The sequence below is a fragment of the Dysidea avara genome, chromosome 8 (assembly GCF_963678975.1).
Source record: "Dysidea avara chromosome 8, odDysAvar1.4, whole genome shotgun sequence".
Classification (NCBI taxonomy): Eukaryota; Metazoa; Porifera; class Demospongiae; order Dictyoceratida; family Dysideidae; genus Dysidea; species Dysidea avara.
Window position 1 is genome coordinate 28289647 of NC_089279.1, and position 19615 is coordinate 28309261.

Below are 19615 nucleotides of genomic sequence, written 5' to 3' on the forward strand. Positions count from 1 at the left end.
AGCATTTCCCGACTGCTGTTATTATTCTGCAAAGTGTCAATAATCAACCATGAAACAGTAACAGGTTAGTAATAATGTGTAGTGTGTCATGTTTTGCTGTATTTTTGGCATGAACATTGCACATTTAGTTTAAAATGTTGATAATCACCCTATTATGCTGGCTTAATGCTTTTCACAGAAAAAAAACGTCAACTGTCTGGTAGTCCAGAACACACCTCATATCTTGTACCTCAGAACACACCATAATATCATGGTCCTCAGAAATTCATTGTCCATGCCACATGTCTGGAATTGGTAATTTGGCCTGTGCAGCATTTAAAATTCAGGACATACCATATATCATGTACCGCAAAACACATTTTATGTCATGTTCTTCAGGACACATCATATGCTTTTAACTTAGGACACACCATATACTTGTTTAACTTAGGACACACCATGTGCTTTTTTAACTTAGGACACACCATATACTTTTTTAACTTACTGTAGGACACACCATATACTTGTTTAACTTAGGACACACCATGTGCTTTTTTAACTTAGGACACACCATATACTTTTTTAACTTACTGTAGGACACACCATGTACTTGTTTAACTTAGGACACACCATGTGCTTTTTTAACTTAGGACACACCATATACTTTTTTAACTTACTGTAGGACACACCATGTACTTGTTTAACTTAGGACACACCATGTGCTTTTTTAACTTAGGACACACCATATACTTTTTTAACTTACTGTAGGACACACCATATACTTGTTTAACTTAGGACATGGTTTTAACTTAGGACACACCATGTGCTTTTTTAACTTAGGACACACCATGGTACTCGTTTAACTTAGGACACACCATGTACTTGTTTAACTTAGGACACACCATGTACCTTGCACCTAAGCACATATGCCATATACCATGCACTTAAGGACACAACATAATATATCTTGTACTTCAGGACACACCATAAATCTTGCACCTAAGCACACACCATATACGTACCATCCACTTTGATTTAGGACACACCATATATCAGGACATCCATTGTGCACATCATGTGTCTGAAAATTGGAAACATGTTCTGTGCTATAGTCAAATTTAACAGGGTATATCATGTGTCCACAAGAAAAGTAAATTTGAACTTTTCTCTGAGTTTCCTTTGCCTGCCCTGTACCAGGAAATATGAATTTTTCAAGTGTTTGTTGGTCAATATTTTGCTTGAAATTTTGCCAGCATAATTGGCATGAGTCTTAAGGAGGATACTAATTCACCCCTTTGAGTAGCAAAAATTCACGGACTGACACAAATCAGGACATCTTTGAGTGCTTACTGTGTCAAGTTTCCATGGAAACAGGAGCACCCACCTCTCCCATCAAACTATACTGCGTGTATGAAGAAGACTCATTCCTTAGCTCACAAACTAACCCAAGACTAAGGACTCCTACAACTCTACTGTAAAATTATTGTGGAACAACAGCAAAGAAATGAAAAACCATGGGTGTCCACTATATGCCACACAACTTGCTAAGAAAGGCCTCATCGACAACACTTTATCGGGAAATTATAACTGTAGTTTCCATTCATTGGGAAACCCCAACATGAAATGATTGCCTTCTGACAGGCCTTCACTTTGACTGACATGTGTAGTATTTTGATCGCATCCCACTGATCTGGAAAAGGCATTCTTACAAGCAGAAGTAGACAGGAACTATATACGAGTTTCTTGTGGTTATCTACTACCTGTAACTAACTAACAATGAGCAATTTTGTAGCATTTGTACAAACTTGGCAAACATACACATGTGTCATGTAACTAACTAACTGTAACTAACGCCCCTGTAAATAACATAACTATGGAGAATATCAACATCATTTTTTCTGGTTGTGTCACTACATCACAAGCTGTGAGAAGGAATCACGTTTGAATGGTGTCAAATTTAACTTGAGATCATGTGCCCTAAACTGCACAGAGTTACAAATGCTGGCAACTAAAGAAGGCGCAACATGTACAGATACTAACACAACAGTTAACCAACTTGGCTTATTGTAGAATACATCTACTAGTTATATACAACAAATCAGTTTCTCCTCAATCTGGCCCAGGAAGACCAGTCTGTCTCAAAGAAAAGTATGCTCTAGGAAAGTCCACAATCCTCTTAAAATCCTTTCACCTATTATAGTTCAAGCAAGAATCTTCATGCAAGAATTTGTGATGGCCTGGTGGTGATTGGGATGAGCCCCTAGATCAGAAGCATAAGGCAAAAAATTGCTGAACACCTGTAAGGCACTACTGACTTCTTACTTCCAAGATATTAACTGACCCTGTGTCTAGGAAAGTGTTTTGTGATAAGAAGACACACAGAACAGTGATATACATTTGCCAGGAAAATCAGATATATTTTCAAAACTAGAATAGTTCCAATGAAGAATCACATACTCCCAAGTCTAGAGTTAATGGCAGCTGTGGTTGGTTGGTGACATCTTGGTAAATTTGTATTGAAGTCTTTCACCATCTCCATTTTGATATCATGATGTGGCATAGGCGGCGGAAAGGGGGGGGCTAGGGGGCTAAAGCCCCCCCCCCCCCCCCCCCCCCCCCCCCTCAGAATGATATCACACCTAAATTATCTTTCTTGGAGTGGGGCTGAAAACCGTGATAAAGATCGAGATACTCTAATAGAGCAGTCACTCTAATAAAGTAGTCAGTGTATAGCGAGCTATGAAAGGATTTTTATGTAGTTTATCAGCTAGAAATGGTAGCTGGTGAGGTGGAAAGCTCTTGTCAGTTGGTTGCGACCTTTTTTTTTTTTTTTTTTTTATTGGTCTCACCTTACCAAACTATAGAAATAAGTCTGGGTCAGCCCAGCCCCCCCTCATATCAACTACTTCCTCCGCCGCTGTGATGTGGTTAGACAGTCAAATTACCTCACATTGGTTGTTAAGTAAGGCCACACCAAGTCAAACCTTAGTTTCTGGTCACCCGCCCGCATGGTAAACCTGGAACCCTAGTTTATGAGGACTATTATTAATTTTACAGGTGCTTAAGTGCATGTGACCCAGCAAGACACTTATTTTTTACTGCAAAAGATCGAGATACTCTAATAGAGCAGTCAGGGATTCCAATAGAGCAGTCACACTACTCTTAACTCTAATATTAGGTATATATGCGACACTAATAAAATGTTTCTAACTATAGCTAGTTTTGTCCTTGATTATATATAGCTGTTCAGATTATAACTGTTACTAATACTTTTGTAACCAAAGAAATTTCAGTAGCATTAACTTCTAGCCCATCATGTGCAGATGGGCCATAGCTTTAACTTTATAATTCAAATGTAGTCCTCTAATGATTAGTCTAGTAACTTCAAATTCCTTATCACTGAACACTGCAGGGGTATGGAAAGCCGGCAACATTCGGTGAGCTTAAACTTAAACTTTTCCATAACTAAAATTAGATTGGCAAGTAGAAACCCTTATAGTTTAAACATTCCCAGATGATCACTAAAAAACACTAGTCTGGAGCGCTCAATGACTCAAAACTTTGACAGTTACTTTTCTCAAGGTTTACTGAATAGAAGGCTGGAAACACATAGCTAGTGGGCTAAGACTTCACATTTGAATGAAGAATTTCTGATGTGAAAATAGAAGTTAAATTTCATTTTAGATCATGATCATTTGAACAACTTAGCTATAAGTCATAGTAATACTTTCCTGACATAGCTAATGAGACATTTATTTCACTTGGAAAGCATAAGTAGCTACATGAGCAAAACATTTCCTATAGTATATTCTAAATAAATAAATAAATATACTTAAATGCTATACATCAATGTATAGCTAGCCATGATCCATCAACAACTTCCCTAGTGCATTTTTTGCCGAAGCACAACTACTTATGTTGTTGGTTAAGTTTGACTAAAAACAAAATCAACATGAATTTGCTAAATTGAGCAAATAATAATACCATACAGTATATTGTCACAGTAGAGTCTATAGTCCTGAAGTCCTGATCATCCGCCCGCCCGCATCCATTTGTAGGCTTGGGAGTGACCAGAAACTAAGGTATGACTTGGAGTGGCCTAATGCAGCAATTTTTAGCCAATCGTGTTTTTAATGAGATCCACAAGTTACTGCCCAACTTTACTTGGTATTACTGCCCCAATGAATGTAACCCAGCTGACCTCATCACAAGGGAGATTTCCTCTGATAGCATCAAAACATCTGATTTATTGCTTCATGGTCCAGACTGGTTGACCAGAAAATCACAGTGGCCCAGTGAAATCTTACATTCCAAGAACCTGTATGTTGACCCATTAACGTACCAAGCATCAAACAACAGTACCTAGCCTAGTATACATACAGTGTAACATATGTTTTCAGCTGTCCATGAGAGATTAACACAACACATTCTCATTAGTCAACATACATACTTTACTGCAATAGAAATACACCTCAATGCATGGTAAATAAGTATATTTATAGTGCAACAAATGCGTTTGTTCCTTGGTTATTTGCATTGTGGTGGGAAAATAGCTACACAATGCACCTGTAAAGTCTGACACAAGTTTCCTTACCAGTCACCACAGCATCAGCCTTTTCTTCAGCCACTCCCTGAGATTATGGCATAATTATTTTCTGGTAGGCTGGAGCATTGGGGAAACGTTTTTTAACCTTTTTAAATTGTGGACAAGTATACAGCTAGCATGCATGTTTTAAATTATGTTGGTAAAGAATTCTAACTATTGGACAAATCACATGCAGATACCATGCATGAAATTTTTGCTTAAACTTATGAAAGAGTAACATGAAATTAAAATACAGTAACATGAATGGGGCATGAGATGGAACTGAAACTATTTTATAGACAACCCATGCCATAAGGCATTGGTATTTAGTGTGGTGTGTGGAATTGAGACTTTCATAGACTAACACTGCACGAAAAGTAAGATGTCCTGCTTGTGTCAGCACGTAGGAAATTTTTTTAATGATTTCCTTTAGAATTTCCTATTTGAGTTATCAGCAGGAAATGTTTTTGAACATTTTCTGTACAATTTCCTGTTAGTGTCACATTGCAGTAAATTGTTTTAACATTTACAAGAAATGTAGATAAAATCAGTATTAAGATTTTCACCACATTCATGACTAGTGAAAATGCAACTGTAAACTGATCAAATGGATACTACAGGTTTCTTGTGTTTAGCTCAGTGTAATACTGAGCCAAAACGTGGTTCTCAACACAACATAGGCTTTCAACATCATATAACAGAGTGTCTCTATAACAATGTGTAACACTGTAACCCATATTATGCTGCTGCAATAACTTTTTAGTGGTATATGAATTGTTATACTAAGGAAGCTCTATTTTACTTTTAAAATTAACTTTACGTGATGCCAGAATTGTATCTAAATCATATTTCTCAGTGACTTACCGTGCTACAGAAAAAACAAGCTATGGCATACAGTGATGATACTCAACCCTTTAGGGCTTTCAACATGACAATATAAACAGTCAACACACGGAGCTGGATAGTTATGTACTGTATGCCAAGGTAAATATTATGGCCTTAATTGTGTGTTACACTTTGTGTCTTTGTACAATATGGATGTAAGAATTTGTCATGAATAGTGACAGACAGCTGGGGAGTATGGCGTTGTGACAAAGTGTTTATTTTAGTAAATATCTAGCGATGGCTTTACTTACTGTTTCAGCGGTTCACCATCTTCATGCTATGTACTTTAATGTATATACTACAATAATATACCTGGATTTGTGGAAAGGTACTGATTACTACGATAAAATAACCTGCACTTGGTTGCCAGGAGATAAAAAAGAAATAGTGCATTTCATGAATATAATAATAAAGGAAATGTAAGTGGCTATGAATATTATACATGTACACCATAAACATTTCCCCTAGTGTATATATAAGGAATGGGAATATATGCCTTTACAGTTATGTGTGTGATTATGTGTAACATAGCTACAGTGCAGTGACTAAGTTGATGCCATCCTAGCATTCCCGGTTATCGCTCGGGTGACATATTATTGTAATGTTGCTTTACATTAATTTTATAACTGAAGCAAGCTATCAACTTAGCTATGATGATATCACATCATTTTACATATAGCTAGTTTCTGTGTGCAATAGCTGCATCGTACTGTCTACATTACCTGATACATGATGCACGCAAGTCTACATTGAGAATAAAATACAATATGGCTAATCTCAACTCTTTGGTCAGTCATGGATGACGTTAACACAGTATACTGTAACGTTGTGACCTCCCCTAGTCTCTGTTTTGGCACCACAGCCAACTGTAGTATAATCTTTCCCGCAATCCTATAGTGGATGGTTGTCAAACTAACAGGTGTTAGTCTTTGTGTCACTACCACTGGGCACTTTCTGACAAGTGTATGTAATGTATAACAATAAATAGGGACCCGCCGATTATGCTCATAATTTTACCTATTATGCTATGCTGCACTGCTCAAAAATTCACCTATTATGCTTAAATTAATGCTCAATATTTACCTATTATGCTCGATTATGTTCAATGTTCATGCCTTAGTTCATATGCTTTGCTACTAGTTTAACACTATATAGAAAGAAAAAAATGAGCGGCTGGAACACAAATAATAAATTCTTGCTGCATGCCTGCATGTAAGAGACATGATCGATATACTCTAATAGAACAGTCACTTTGATGATTGTTCTATTAGAGTTACTGACTGCTCTATTAGAGTATATCGATCTTATTTTGCAATTGTCATTTTTCCAGCAAGAGTTTACACTATCGTACAAATATTTAACCTATTATGCTGGCATTATGCTCAATGCTTTTAGGTACCTATTATGCTCAAAATTATGCTAGCATAATCGGCGGGTCCCTAACAATAAATTACTGATTTTTGATTGTATATGTGTACTATCAATAGTTCATAATAAAGAGTATGGACTCTTGGTACAAGAGGTTATTGGTAGAACTTTATTGCAGGAAAAAATACTAATGACACTTAGATGGTTTATTAATTGCAATGTTGGTTTACAGTTAAATAGAAGCCATGCAAGAATTATGATGTAGTAAGAAAACGAAATGTTTGGATTACAGCACTCTCATATGGTGGTCTATAGCTAGTATCACATTAAATTCTTTTAGTTCACAGATTTACTATACAGATTTGGAGACCTGTATGCCTTAATAACATTATGAGACCAACTAGATGTGATCATCATTCACATGTAACTAGTAGCTAGTAATGTGCAAGGACTTGCATGAGGAATAAAGTTCTCCTACTAAAATTAGCTATTTGCTAAGAAACTGCATGAGTGAGAAGGGTGGTGGCAGCTAATTGGTCATATTCATAGAGTTGAAGAATTACACATAACTATATACAAATGTTTTGGTAGACCTTTTGGTTAAATACATAAACTATAGCTACCTGCTGCATTTCTTTGTTCTGTTGTAAATGAGTTTCTGGTCACCTCTTAGCAGCAATGTGTGAACAAAATTCTATCATGTCAGCAAGGTAAGAGTTTAATCTCAGAGGCTCGTAAGATGGAATGCAATCCATCTATGTACATGTGTCCTGCTTAACTATGTTACCTGATCCTGCATGGTGGTAGCTGCAGCTTTATGTGTTTAAAGTGTCAAGTGTTCACAATTTTTTCACAGCAATATGTGAAACACATTGCTCTTCAAAGCAGGCAGTGAAGTGTAGCTTAGTAATCTACTCTATGAATTTCCATACTGGGTATTCACCACAGTGTGTTAGCGTTATTTCATTAGTGGTTATATCCATTTAGTGGCTTGTAGTAACAGCTGTTAGTGTGTTTGTGTTGCCAATGCTTGGAAGGGACTTATATACTTTGCTATTCATTCATGTAAACATGGTCTATAGACATTTTGAATCACAAAAAAACTTCTATAGCTGCTAACAGTCTGTCACTATCAAATGCATGAATTTTAGTAGGCACAATCAAAGTTTGGTAATTGTAAGGTTTTAGCCAGGGTTAATGCTCAGTTGCTGTTGCTGCTTCCTTGAGCAAGAAAGGTTACTCACATTGCTCCGGTTTACCCAGTTGTTAAATAGGGGCCTTTCTTAAATGGTGACTTTTTTGGTAGCCCTACTTTTAAATGCTTTTGGTTGAATACATATTAAACTATAACATTACTTTGTTCTGTTGTAAATGAATTTCTAGTCACCTGTTAGCAACTATTGTGTGCACTATAATACATATCTACATGTCCGGAACATGCATTAAGCATGTAGCAAAGTAAGTTTCAATCACAGAGGCTCTTAAGATGGAATGCAATCCATCTATGCACATGTGTCCTGCTAATGGTGGTAGCTAGCTTTTTCTATATTAAAACTAACTTAAAAGTGCCAAGTGTTCACAATAATCTCCACAGTGATGTGTGAAGCATATTGAGCAAAAGCTCTTCGAAGCAGGAAGTGATGTGTAGTGCAAAAAACTCTATGAATTTGCATACTGAGAATCCACCACAGCACATTATTTCATTAGTGTTAATGGTTATATTCATTTTAATGGCTTGAAGGAACAGCTGTTAGTCTGTGTGCCAATAGTTTGAAAGGACTTATACTTTGCTATTGCTTTTGACTCATGCATGCATGCAAGCACAGACATTATAAATCACAAAAAAATTCTGTAGCTGCTAACAGTCTGTCACTATCAAATCCATTACCTTTGGTAGACACAATCAGTGCTTTGATACATGGAAAAATTTAATGTTGTGTAGTAGCTAGTGCGTGTGTGTGTGTGTGTGTGTGTGTGTGTGTGTGTGTGTGTGTGTGTGTGTGTGTGTGTGTGTGTGTGTGTGTGTGTGTGTGTGTGTGTGTGTGTGTGTGTGTGCGAGAGAGAGAGAGAGAGAGTAAATGAGGCAGTTAAGATAAGTGGTCTGAGTTTGGCAATTGAAAGGTTTCAGCCAGGTTTGATGCCCAGTACAGTTACCCAGGTGTTAAGTGGCAACCTAATGACAACTGGGGAGGCAGACCATCCATAGCTCTAATATAAAATATGTAGTGGGTGAAGGTACAGGTGATATTTAATTGGGCTGCCATGCCCACACATTCACATGAGATACTGTATGGTACACCTTTCTGTGAGTTACGTATAATACTAGTCCTGCCCTCGAAGGATTATGCTTACGATGACTCTTAGCACCAGCCTACATGAGTAGCTAGCACACAGATGCAGTCAGGTAGGCAAGTGGTAGCTGAAGAGAAGGTATTGTCTTTTGTGTGTGTGTTTGTATGTGTTTGTGTGTTGGGCTTTGTTCTGTTAGTCTAGGTTAAGGCTGACTAAGAAGTTGACAGGAATGCATTCAAGTACATGAATATTTTTACTAATCAGTGTGGACAATCTAATTAGCCACAGTGCATCCACCGCACTAGCTATATGGCTGCGCATGGATGAGGTCACCGCCCTATCATGCTCGTATATATATACCAACAGCATGCATGCATGCATGCACAGATTGCACCATAGGCGGCGGAAAGGGGGGGGGGGGGGGGGGGGGGGCTAGGGGGCTGAAGCCCCCCTCAGAATAATATCACACCGAAATTATCTTTCTTGGAGTGGGGCTGAAAACCGTGATATAAAGATCGAGATACTCTAATAGAGCAGTCACTCTAATAAAGTAGTCAGTGTGTAGCGAGCTATGTAAGGATTTTTATGTAGTTTATCAGCTAGAAATGGTAGCTGGTGAGGTGGAAAACTCTTGTCAGTTGGTTGTGACCTTAGCAGAGCCCCCCCTCATATCAACTACTTCCTCCGCCGCTGGATTGCACACAATCACCTTCGCTGCATGTTTCTTCCCATTGTTCTAGTCGCAGTTAATAACGAGGCTCTAGCAATGATGCAGCTTGTTGTCATCCAGAACTAGAACAGTGCTTGTGCTCCATGGCAGACTTACCTGCAGGTATAGCTATAAAGACTGTCACAGCATTTATGATCGTTCATAGATATCGCCTCTTCAATCTTTTTCCGCCAATTTCTAGCGACGCCACAATTGTATACCTTTGCTACAGTAGCTAGCTACAGTGCTACACGCATTTGGCGGCTACAAAATCGCATGTTGCCTGCTGGCAAAAGGAGTAGAGGATAACACCCCCTGGATCGAGAGACAACTGGGTGCATTCCACAAGCACTCATCATCTCTAGTACAACTACCTCACAGTGAATTGGTTAAGTCTACTTTATAGATGACAAGCTACCCTGACATAGGGAACTTTGCAGAAAGACATATAGGAAGAGCTGCATTTGTAGCAATTGTGAGGTAAGAAGATTTGGCTAATTCATGATTCATTATTAATTTGTTATCTATCATTTGCATGGCAGTGGGATCTGCCATCAACATCACCTAGCTACGTAAAGTTGTCAAAGGAAGTTACAAAGTAGTTACTGATGCTTTCAAAACTTGGACTGCTGATGATGTCTTGTGGTAGTACTGTAGATGAAATCACATAGTAAGTTCTGCTATAGTTCTTGGAAATGAGTATTTTGTGGTCTATTGAAGTTAGGCAGTGGAGAAACCTGTGATCATGGCTGGATCTTGTGAAAGCTATGAATGACACTGTACAAGGAATAGTATACATTAATTCAAGGTTTGTCACAGAAACAAATTGCTATAGCAATATTTTTATTGTAACAACATTTTTACAGATGCTACCTATAAGAACTATATATAACTAGTGATGAAACAGATTAGGAGAAGAAATCTGCACTCAACGGACAGAAGTAAAAGAGCAAATCTACATTAATTTTAGTGATGTAACATCCCTCAGAAAAAAAGAATCCTGAAGGTGTCAAGAACTTCAATTTGTGAACTGAAAATTATAGTTGCTGTACAAATGATGTGCTTTTTTACTTATTAATGAAATACGTATTGTGGGTAGTAAATACAACACAGGAGCGAGACATTGCTAGCTATATTACTAGCGCAGTATAAAGCAGATGCACAATATAGAAAATGTTGATTTCAGCTACAGGATTTTTTACATCCTGTATGCATTTCACAGTGTTAAAATGTACATTTCTTCACTGCCTCATTTCCAGCTCCATTCTAGATGTAGTAAATCTTTCTCTATCCTCTGTATGAAACTTTACTGAAATCTACTAATGTTCTAAGTATGAAATGTGGCTGAAATGACAAATTTCATGGCCATTTTATACGCATTATCTACAAGCGGACATGGAACTTTTCACCCAGTGTAAGTGTGAATGTTACCACAATGTTTTTTCTACCACATGCAGCTTTCATTATATGTGACCGAATTTGACAAAACCAGGCTTCCACACACATCCAGATTTACGACTTTAAAGGATCATAACTCAATGTAGAAGTAAGCCATCACTTTCAAAGTTTGACCTGTTGTTGCACAATGCAATGACAGAAAGTTGTGAAAATTGTAGGTCAATAGCATACTGAGTGGTCAAGTTACAAGTGGTTAAAGTTGAAGAATTGGATGTGTGTGGAAGCTGGTTTTGTCAAATTCGGTCACATATACCTTTTCATTAGTTTTAGCTTGGGGTATCTTCATAGATTATTTGTAATAGTGAATTTTATGGCTGTTCCTGAACTTGACTGTTTTATTAGAGTACATGACTGTGTAATAACAGAGGCTCCTCTGAAGTGAGAATCGAAGGGGTCATCCACTTCTGACAAACAACACTGATCATATTCTTAAAATTTGCATGCTAGTTGACAGAGTTGGGGTAGTTACTTCAGAAAAGTAACTAGCTAGTAGCTACTCATTACTTTTATCCCATGTAACTTAGTAACTGTTACAGCTACTTTTCAAAAGGTAAAGTAGCTTAGTTACTGGTTACTTTCATAATAAAAATTAAGCTTGTTTGTTAGCACTTTTGTAACATAATTTCATGAGTGTTTTGTTCAGCTATATATGCAATAACAAGGGATGGAGAGAACATGCAATACATATGTGCACTGAAAATAACAATTCTGCCAGTTTAAATTATTGCTACGTCTGTAACTTGAGCAGAATCATGAGGAATAGCCAGAATGTGACCACTTAATGTGGCTCATCCATCAATGTGTTTTAACATTGCTTAGTATGTTCAATTCAGTATACCTCTAAAACAAGAATCGGTTCATCTCAGAAAATGATCCACCACAAATGTTCATCTAATATCGCACAGAATTTTTACTTTCATCGCCTACCATGTCTACGGAACTCTCTGCCAAGAATAAGTTTATCTTTTCCTATTTGCATTGTCAAACGTAAACTCTATATTATAACTACAAGTGGGAACACTTTATCCAATATTTTGATGATACTATAATGTTCATTCTTTTCATTACAATTGCCCGTGTTTCCACTGTGTCACAACATCGATGACACCCTTACACAGAGAACTTACCTAATTAATTATTTTATTTTTGTAATTCCCTCTTTTGTTAGTTTGAGTCCTTGGCAGCACTTGCCATTGGCTCTCAGTACTTTTATATGCACTGTTAAATATTAATAGTATGGTACCAAAAATTTAAGCATAATTACGTATACCTATAATTACAATGTAACTATTGTAACTTAGTTACTTTTCAGACAGTTATTTCTAGTTATAAGATACTAATTACAAAACATGTAACTAGTTATATTTATAGTTACAGGTAAAGTAACAGTTACATCACTTAGTTACAAAGTAACTAGTTACCTCCAACTCTGCCAGTTGACCAATTTTAAACTGAAGTCTCATGTGCTACCTCAATTGTGTTATTCTCCACTATATACAGTGGAACCTCAGTTATCTGAACCTCTTGAGACCAGGGGTGGTCCATAAGTCTGAAAAGTCCATATCTCTGAAACTATGTATAAATACTGAAATAGCATAAAGAACAGTTTTAAAATCTTAGTATTATCAACTACTCTAATGGAACAGTCATTTCCGTAGTTCGGTTAACCAAGAATCCTGATAAGTAGGGTCCAGATAACTGAGGTTCCACTGTATTAAGTAAAAGTTTATGCCATCATTTGCTCGCAATTTTCTACCTGTATATGAAGGCCAAAACTTGTTCTAGGCTAAAAGATAATGAATAATTCAGAATAAAAATGCATTTTTCCAATACAAAAAATTTTTAACCACTAATGAAATCAACCTGGTGCAGTCATGGGGATGAGCTTGGAGTAAGCACAGCTATCATGAGTAAGGAGACATCAGAAGAGTTTGGAGAGCTGTAGAATGGAGAGAAGAATCATCTTGTTGCAACATGATAGGGTATCACTTGCCATCAGAATCACAATAGAGTTCAAAGTTTCAGTCAAAGGTCTTAGATGAAGAAAAAATTCTCAGCTGAACAGAAGAAAACAAATGAACTAATTATAAGATTGCTGCAGTGACTGAAAGATGGTTTATTTAGATGCCGGACATTTGTGCAACTCTTAAGAAAACAGGCAACATTGAAATGCATAATTGTAGCCAATATGACCAATATTAGGGGTGTAAGTACAGTAGGCTAGTCTGGGTAGTGTAATTGTAACTTAAGTTTGTTTTTTAGTCAGTTTTTCTTTGTAGTAGGTATATTATTATATTATATTGTTTAATTAGCAGAGCCCGCCTGGGGCATAAGTGCTAATGTACATTAAAATTAAAAGTGATTGTATAATAATTGTTTGAAACTGTCAATAGTTTGTTGGTTGATGATGTCTTGTGGTAGTCCATTCCATTCTGGTATTGTCAGTTCTGAGTACTTATAGTTGGCTATTGATGTATGATAGTGTAGGAATTTTTGTTCATGATTAGATCTTGTAATGGTGACAGGTGATAATGTTGGTAAGTAGCTGTTAGGTATTTCAGTTAGGTTGTGGATAATCTTGTATAATAGAGTTAATCTTGCACATTTTCTCCTTAATTGGAGTGGTGGCCATCATAATGATGTTAGCATTTCAGTTATACTATCTTCAGTTGCATATTCCTTCTCCATGGTCGATTCAGGACAAATCTAGCTGCTCTATGTTGTGTCATTTCTATTTTATTTATGTCCTTTAGGTGGTACGGGTCCCAAGAAGTTTCCGTATACTTACATTTATGGTACTGTTGTAAAATTCTATGGTTTATATTAGGGATGCTCATGAGTCCCAGATTCTCAGAGAAATCAAACCTTTCTCTGCATCTCAAGTTGTGAAAACTTTATATAGTATTAATTTTGTCGTAAAGGATCCGTAGAAACAAACCTCACAAAGATGTTACTTTTCCGGTAAAGGAAATGTGGAACCTCGCTAAATTTATTCTTGCAAACTTTTGTGTACGGTGTAATAATACTATGGGTACGGAGAATATACTAGCTATCTATGGTTATACGGTTATTTTCGGTCAGAATAAGTATTAATGTTTACGTACGTGTAATTGGATGAGAAACAATTGGGCCTACACGGCCGAGTTATAGACCTGTGTATTAAATATCAATATCATTGAGCTAGCGTGACGGGCAGCGCACTTCTATTCATCAAGAATATATTTCGTGATCTAGCTACACGCCGTCACGTTATGGCAGGAGCGAACGCGTCTTACATGAATTATGATCCTAGCATCGTAGAGATCAAGTCGAAGGTGAGTAATGAACACCTAAAGTGATAAACAGAACGGAATTTTAACCATGTATAATTATTCATAGTTACGTTATAATAATGGAAAACTTACAAGGGTAATTGAACAGGATGTTTATGGTCGTGCGCCAACAAACCCGGAAAATTGTAGTTATACTTTTTGCGTGTGTGGCAGCTTCAGTTCTGTGAAAAACACATAGTTCACAGATTTAAGTTTAATATTTCCGCATCTGTTAGATATTAGGCCACTCCAAGTCATACCTTAGTTTCTGGTCACTCCCAAGCCTAAAATGGATGCGGGCGGGCGGATGATCAGGACTTCAGGACTATAGACTCTACTGTGACAATATACTGTATGGTATTATTATTTGCTCAATTTAGCAAATTCATGTTGATTTTGTTTTTAGTCAAACTTAACCAACAACATAAGTAGTTGTGCTTCGGCAAAAAATGCACTAAGAAAGTTGTTGATGGATCATGGCTAGCTATACACTGATGTATAGCATTTAAGTATATTTATTTATTTATTTAGAATATACTATAGGAAATGTTTTGCTCATGTAGCTACTTATGCTTTCCAAGTGAAATAAATGTCTCATTAGCTATGTCAGGAAAGTATTACTATGACTTATAGCTAAGTTGTTCAAATGATCATGATCCAAAATGAAATTTAACTTCTATTTTCACATCAGAAATTCTTCATTCAAATGTGAAGTATTAGCCCACTAGCTATGTGTTTCCAGCCTTCTATTCAGTAAACCTTGAGAAAAGTAACTGTCAAAGTTTTGAGTCATTGAGTACTCCAGACTAGTGTTTTTTAGTGATCATCTGGGAATGTTAAACTATAAGGGTTTCTACTTGCCAATCTAATTTTAGTTATGGAAAAGTTTAAGTTTAAGCTCACCGAATGTTGCCGGCTTTCCATACCCCTGCAGTGTTCAGTGATAAGGAATTTGAAGTTACTAGACTAATCATTAGAGGACTACATTTGAATTATAAAGTTAAAGCTATGGCCCATCTGCATGGGCTAGTAGTTAATGCTACTGAAATTACTTTGGTTACAAAAGTATTAGTAACAGTTATAATCTGAACAGCTATATAATCAAGGACAAAACTAGCTATAGTTAGAAACATTTTATTAGTGTCGCATATATACCTAATATTAGAGTTAAGAGTAGTGTGACTGCTCTATTGGAATCCCTGACTGCTCTATTAGAGTATCTCGATCTTTTGCAGTAAAAAATAAGTGTCTTGCTGGGTCACATGCACTTAAGCACCTGTAATATTAATAATAGTCCTCATAAACGAGGGTTCCAGGTTTACCATGCGGGCGGGTGACCAGAAACTAAGGTTTGACTTGGTGTGGCCTTAGGCCACTCCAAATAAATTCTCTGTTTCCCGTCCACCGCCCGCACCTAGTTACTGTCAGCTCTAAATATTCCATTATTCCGTATTTTTCCATTATTTTCCAGTTATTGTTGCATACTGACAGGCTCACTTGAAACCATGTCAGCTCACGTGTAGGTAGTGCTATCAAGTCAGCGCAAACTTCACATTTGTGCTAGACAAATAAGGCTTAAAAAGCTGCTAATTTTATAATGAATAATGGAAATAGACCGCCCACCCGCATGCAAATATGCTTGAGTCCAGGACGGGAAACAGAATTTATTTGGAGTGGCCTTATGTAAAGTAGCTTAGAATTATGAGGCTGTCCATAGTTGTACCTTGCCAGTTGTTGACATGGGTTCTGTTTTCTCACCACTTTGTTTATGCTGTGTCTAACAACAAAGTAATGCTGTAATTTTTTCTTAGTTTGAGTGTGAGTTTCGGAGGTTTAGCATCAACCGAGCTAAAATGAAGCAATTCACTGACTTTCACCTTCTCATTAAACAATTGCATCGTCTACCGAATAACATTAATTTCACTGTATCTTACACCGATCCACGTAATGGTGATTTATTGCCAATCAACAACGATGATAATTTGTTAAGAGCCTACACGACAGCCATGCCACTGCTAAGACTATTCATTTACAGAGAACAGGGTAAGCAATAAATAGCATAATAAAATAATGTTGTTTTCAACTGGCATGATGCAGAATTACAACATGTTCAACCATTCATATGTGCAAGTGCAGTAGATATTAAATATATCCCCTCTTTACAGATCTAATGTTGGCAGATATGACAGCCCATCAGCGCAGCTCAAGATATCGCTACTCCAATGAAAGCAAACTGAAGGCAATTGGGATCCCACAAAATTTTAGAGTAGTATCATCCATTGTCGATGCGGATATGCTTCCTGACACCCTCCGTCGAGTAAAACTATTGAAACACTCTTCAGACAGACCACTGGGATTTTACATAAAAGATGGCAACAGTGTCAGAGTGACTCCATATGGTTTAGAGGAAGTCCAAGGCATATTCATTTCACGGCTTGTTCCAGGTGGGTTGGCTGAAGGCACTGGCCTACTGGCAGTGAACGATGAAATACTGGAAGTTAACGGTATTGAGGTCACTGGAAAGTCTCTTGACCAAGTTACAGACATGATGGTAGCTAACAGCCATAATCTGATCATAACAGTAAAACCAGCTCAACAACCAGCTGAGTCACAACAGACGAAACCATCAAAAAAATGAGAAAACTTTACTTTCACAGTGAAGGACTTTAAGGATTATGAACCATCAAAAAGTAACTATGTAGTAATGTTATTTTTCTAAAGTTATTCTCACAAACTATTGTATTTAGTGTATGGTGCATGTTCAGAAGAATGTGTGTGTAAATTTTTGTGTGTGTGTGTGTGATAGGAAAGTTACAGTTGAGATATAGACAATCCCACATTACTTAAAATGGCCAACTTGTTACTGTATAGATATTGAGTTAGTTGGATTAAACATGGTGAAATCCCATCAGTAAGATAACTGTGGCCTTATATAGTGGAACCTCAGTTATGCGGACCCCACTTATCTGGAATTCCAGATTCTCGATTAATCGGACCATGGAATTGACTGCTCTATTAGTGTAGTGGCTGTTCTATTAGGGTAGTTGATAATACAGATATTTTAAATTTTATTTATGCTATTTTAAACACAGTTTCAGAGATATGGACTTTTCAGATTTATGGACCACCCCTGAACCCAATGGTTTCGGATAACTGAGGTTCCACTGTAATTTGCATACATACTCTAATAGAGCAGTCACCATACTACAACAGTCAAGCATATATTAAAATAAATAGTACTTGATTAACTGCTAAAAAATCACCGAAGTTCAATCTCCTTGCACCTATTTTTTTAATTTTTCAGGAGGCATGCCCCCCAGACCCCCAAGAATTAGCATGTTGTGTGTGGTTCATACCGGCACTTAACATAATTTTGGGCACCCTAGGTCTTCTGCCTCCTATGCTTTCAAGGTCTTGAAGCATACACCATAGACTTTAAAACAGGTGTAGACTATATGTTCATTATGTTGGTTGTTTTACAGCATCTACTTTATTATTAGAGGTCATTACTGTTCTATTAGAGTATCTAAATTCTCAATCTGAAATAGTGCAGGGGGAAAGCTCCCTCTGTGGTTTCTAACCCCATCTTCTGCACCCTTCTTTGTGATGCCAAAGTTTGATAGGTACTGCAAGCCCATGCACTAGTTTATATATATATATATATTTCAAAAGGAGTTTCAGAACCCTGGTAAGACCTTCTTTCTACACCCATGTTATTTCCTCCCATTTACTACCAGCATATGCTTAATACTCTTGAGGTGTCAAAGAACTTTTGGCTTGTGCACTTAATGTTTCACCACCTTGGAATGTGATTTGTTGTATCTGTCCAGATAATCCCTGTAATACTATGTGTCCATCCTGCATGGAGGCATTGCTGCTAGTTATACATAAAGCAACTTTGTGCATGTATATATTTTTTGTGCAGATGTACATACATTTACACAGGTGCACAATTGTGCTGGTATCTGGATTATACATTTGAGTGCCTCAACGAAAGAATACTGAACTGTCGACACATTTGGAACAGTAGGAGTTCAACTGAAATTTCATGATCAATATTATTGCAGCTATATTTAGCTCATTATGAAACAGTATAACTTAATTTGTCAACTCACAACAAATTATTTGCATACATGCACCGAAAAAGTTAGTACCTTGTTTAGTGCATATTACAATCATTGTTGTTGCAGGGCAAATTATTTTGTAATCATTAAGATAAAATCAGAATGCTTTACTTTCTTAATATACTCTTACCCCAGTGAAAGTTACTTTACACATGGCTAGGTTGTCTTATCACGTCTCTTTATGAGGTGGTCATGAAATATACCTTAATTAGAAATATTGGGACCTGGATAATGTAATGAAGTGGAAGAGGTTACTCAGCATATGAACTGAATTATTCTTATACAGTCCAGCTATTAAAGATAGCACTCTCCTAGCTATTTCACTGGTCATGAGCACTCTTATGAGAGGATGTGGCCAGTATACAATCTTGAGGTGGTCCAACATGACTATATCAACTGTAAGGCTCCTGTACACATCATTACTGGAACTGCTGGTTGTAATGAACTGGATGGGTAGTGTTTCACTCCCATGCTTCAACCTCAGGGTGGGTCACTCTGTTTGGTGTACTGAGTGCAAAATTATTATTTCTAACATCAGTACAGTGAAGTGTTATATTTTATTTGATAAAATTGTTACACTATAAATTATATGTACTTAGATCAAAATTGGCCATTGTGATAATCCCCAAGAAGTGTCGCTTGTGTACAAGTAACCTGCCATCCTTTTATGAGGTTTAGCTTTAAAGAATCGTCCATTATTTTTAGCATTTTGGCAAGAATACAGAGAGTACATTTGGGGGGAGGGGGTAAAATTCACCTGTATGCTTTTTAAAATGTTGGCACCAAATAAAGCAATTTAGTACTAGTGTTTGATTAGAAGTTAGAATGTTAAGGTGGTGAAAAGCTGAGTTGCAGCTGGACACTAAAATTTAATGATTGCCGCTTCATGCAAGGCTATATCTAA

General features: G+C 37.0%; 1 protein-coding gene and 1 long non-coding RNA gene across 3 annotated transcripts; both read left to right on the forward strand.

Moving 5' to 3' along the window:
• Positions 1–9815: 9815 nt before the first annotated feature.
• LOC136263423 (uncharacterized) lies at positions 9816–10941 on the forward strand. Of its 2 annotated transcripts, none has more exons than XR_010704640.1 (5): positions 9816–9941; positions 9985–10298; positions 10361–10488; positions 10539–10626; positions 10685–10941. It is a non-coding gene; the product is annotated as an uncharacterized lncRNA (long non-coding RNA). The 2 variants fall into 2 exon arrangements; XR_010704641.1 differs by lacking the exon at positions 9816–9941 and having other exon boundaries at positions 10017–10198; positions 10247–10298; positions 10685–10940.
• Positions 10942–14323: 3382 nt separating this feature from the next.
• On the forward strand, positions 14324–17438 carry LOC136264002 (partitioning defective 6 homolog gamma-like). Its single transcript, XM_066058671.1, has 3 exons — positions 14324–14590; positions 16399–16630; positions 16753–17438. Exons 1-3 carry the CDS (start codon positions 14528–14530, stop codon positions 17223–17225), a joined length of 768 nt encoding a protein of 255 aa, XP_065914743.1. The 5' UTR covers positions 14324–14527; the 3' UTR covers positions 17226–17438.
• Positions 17439–19615: the final 2177 nt, after the last annotated feature.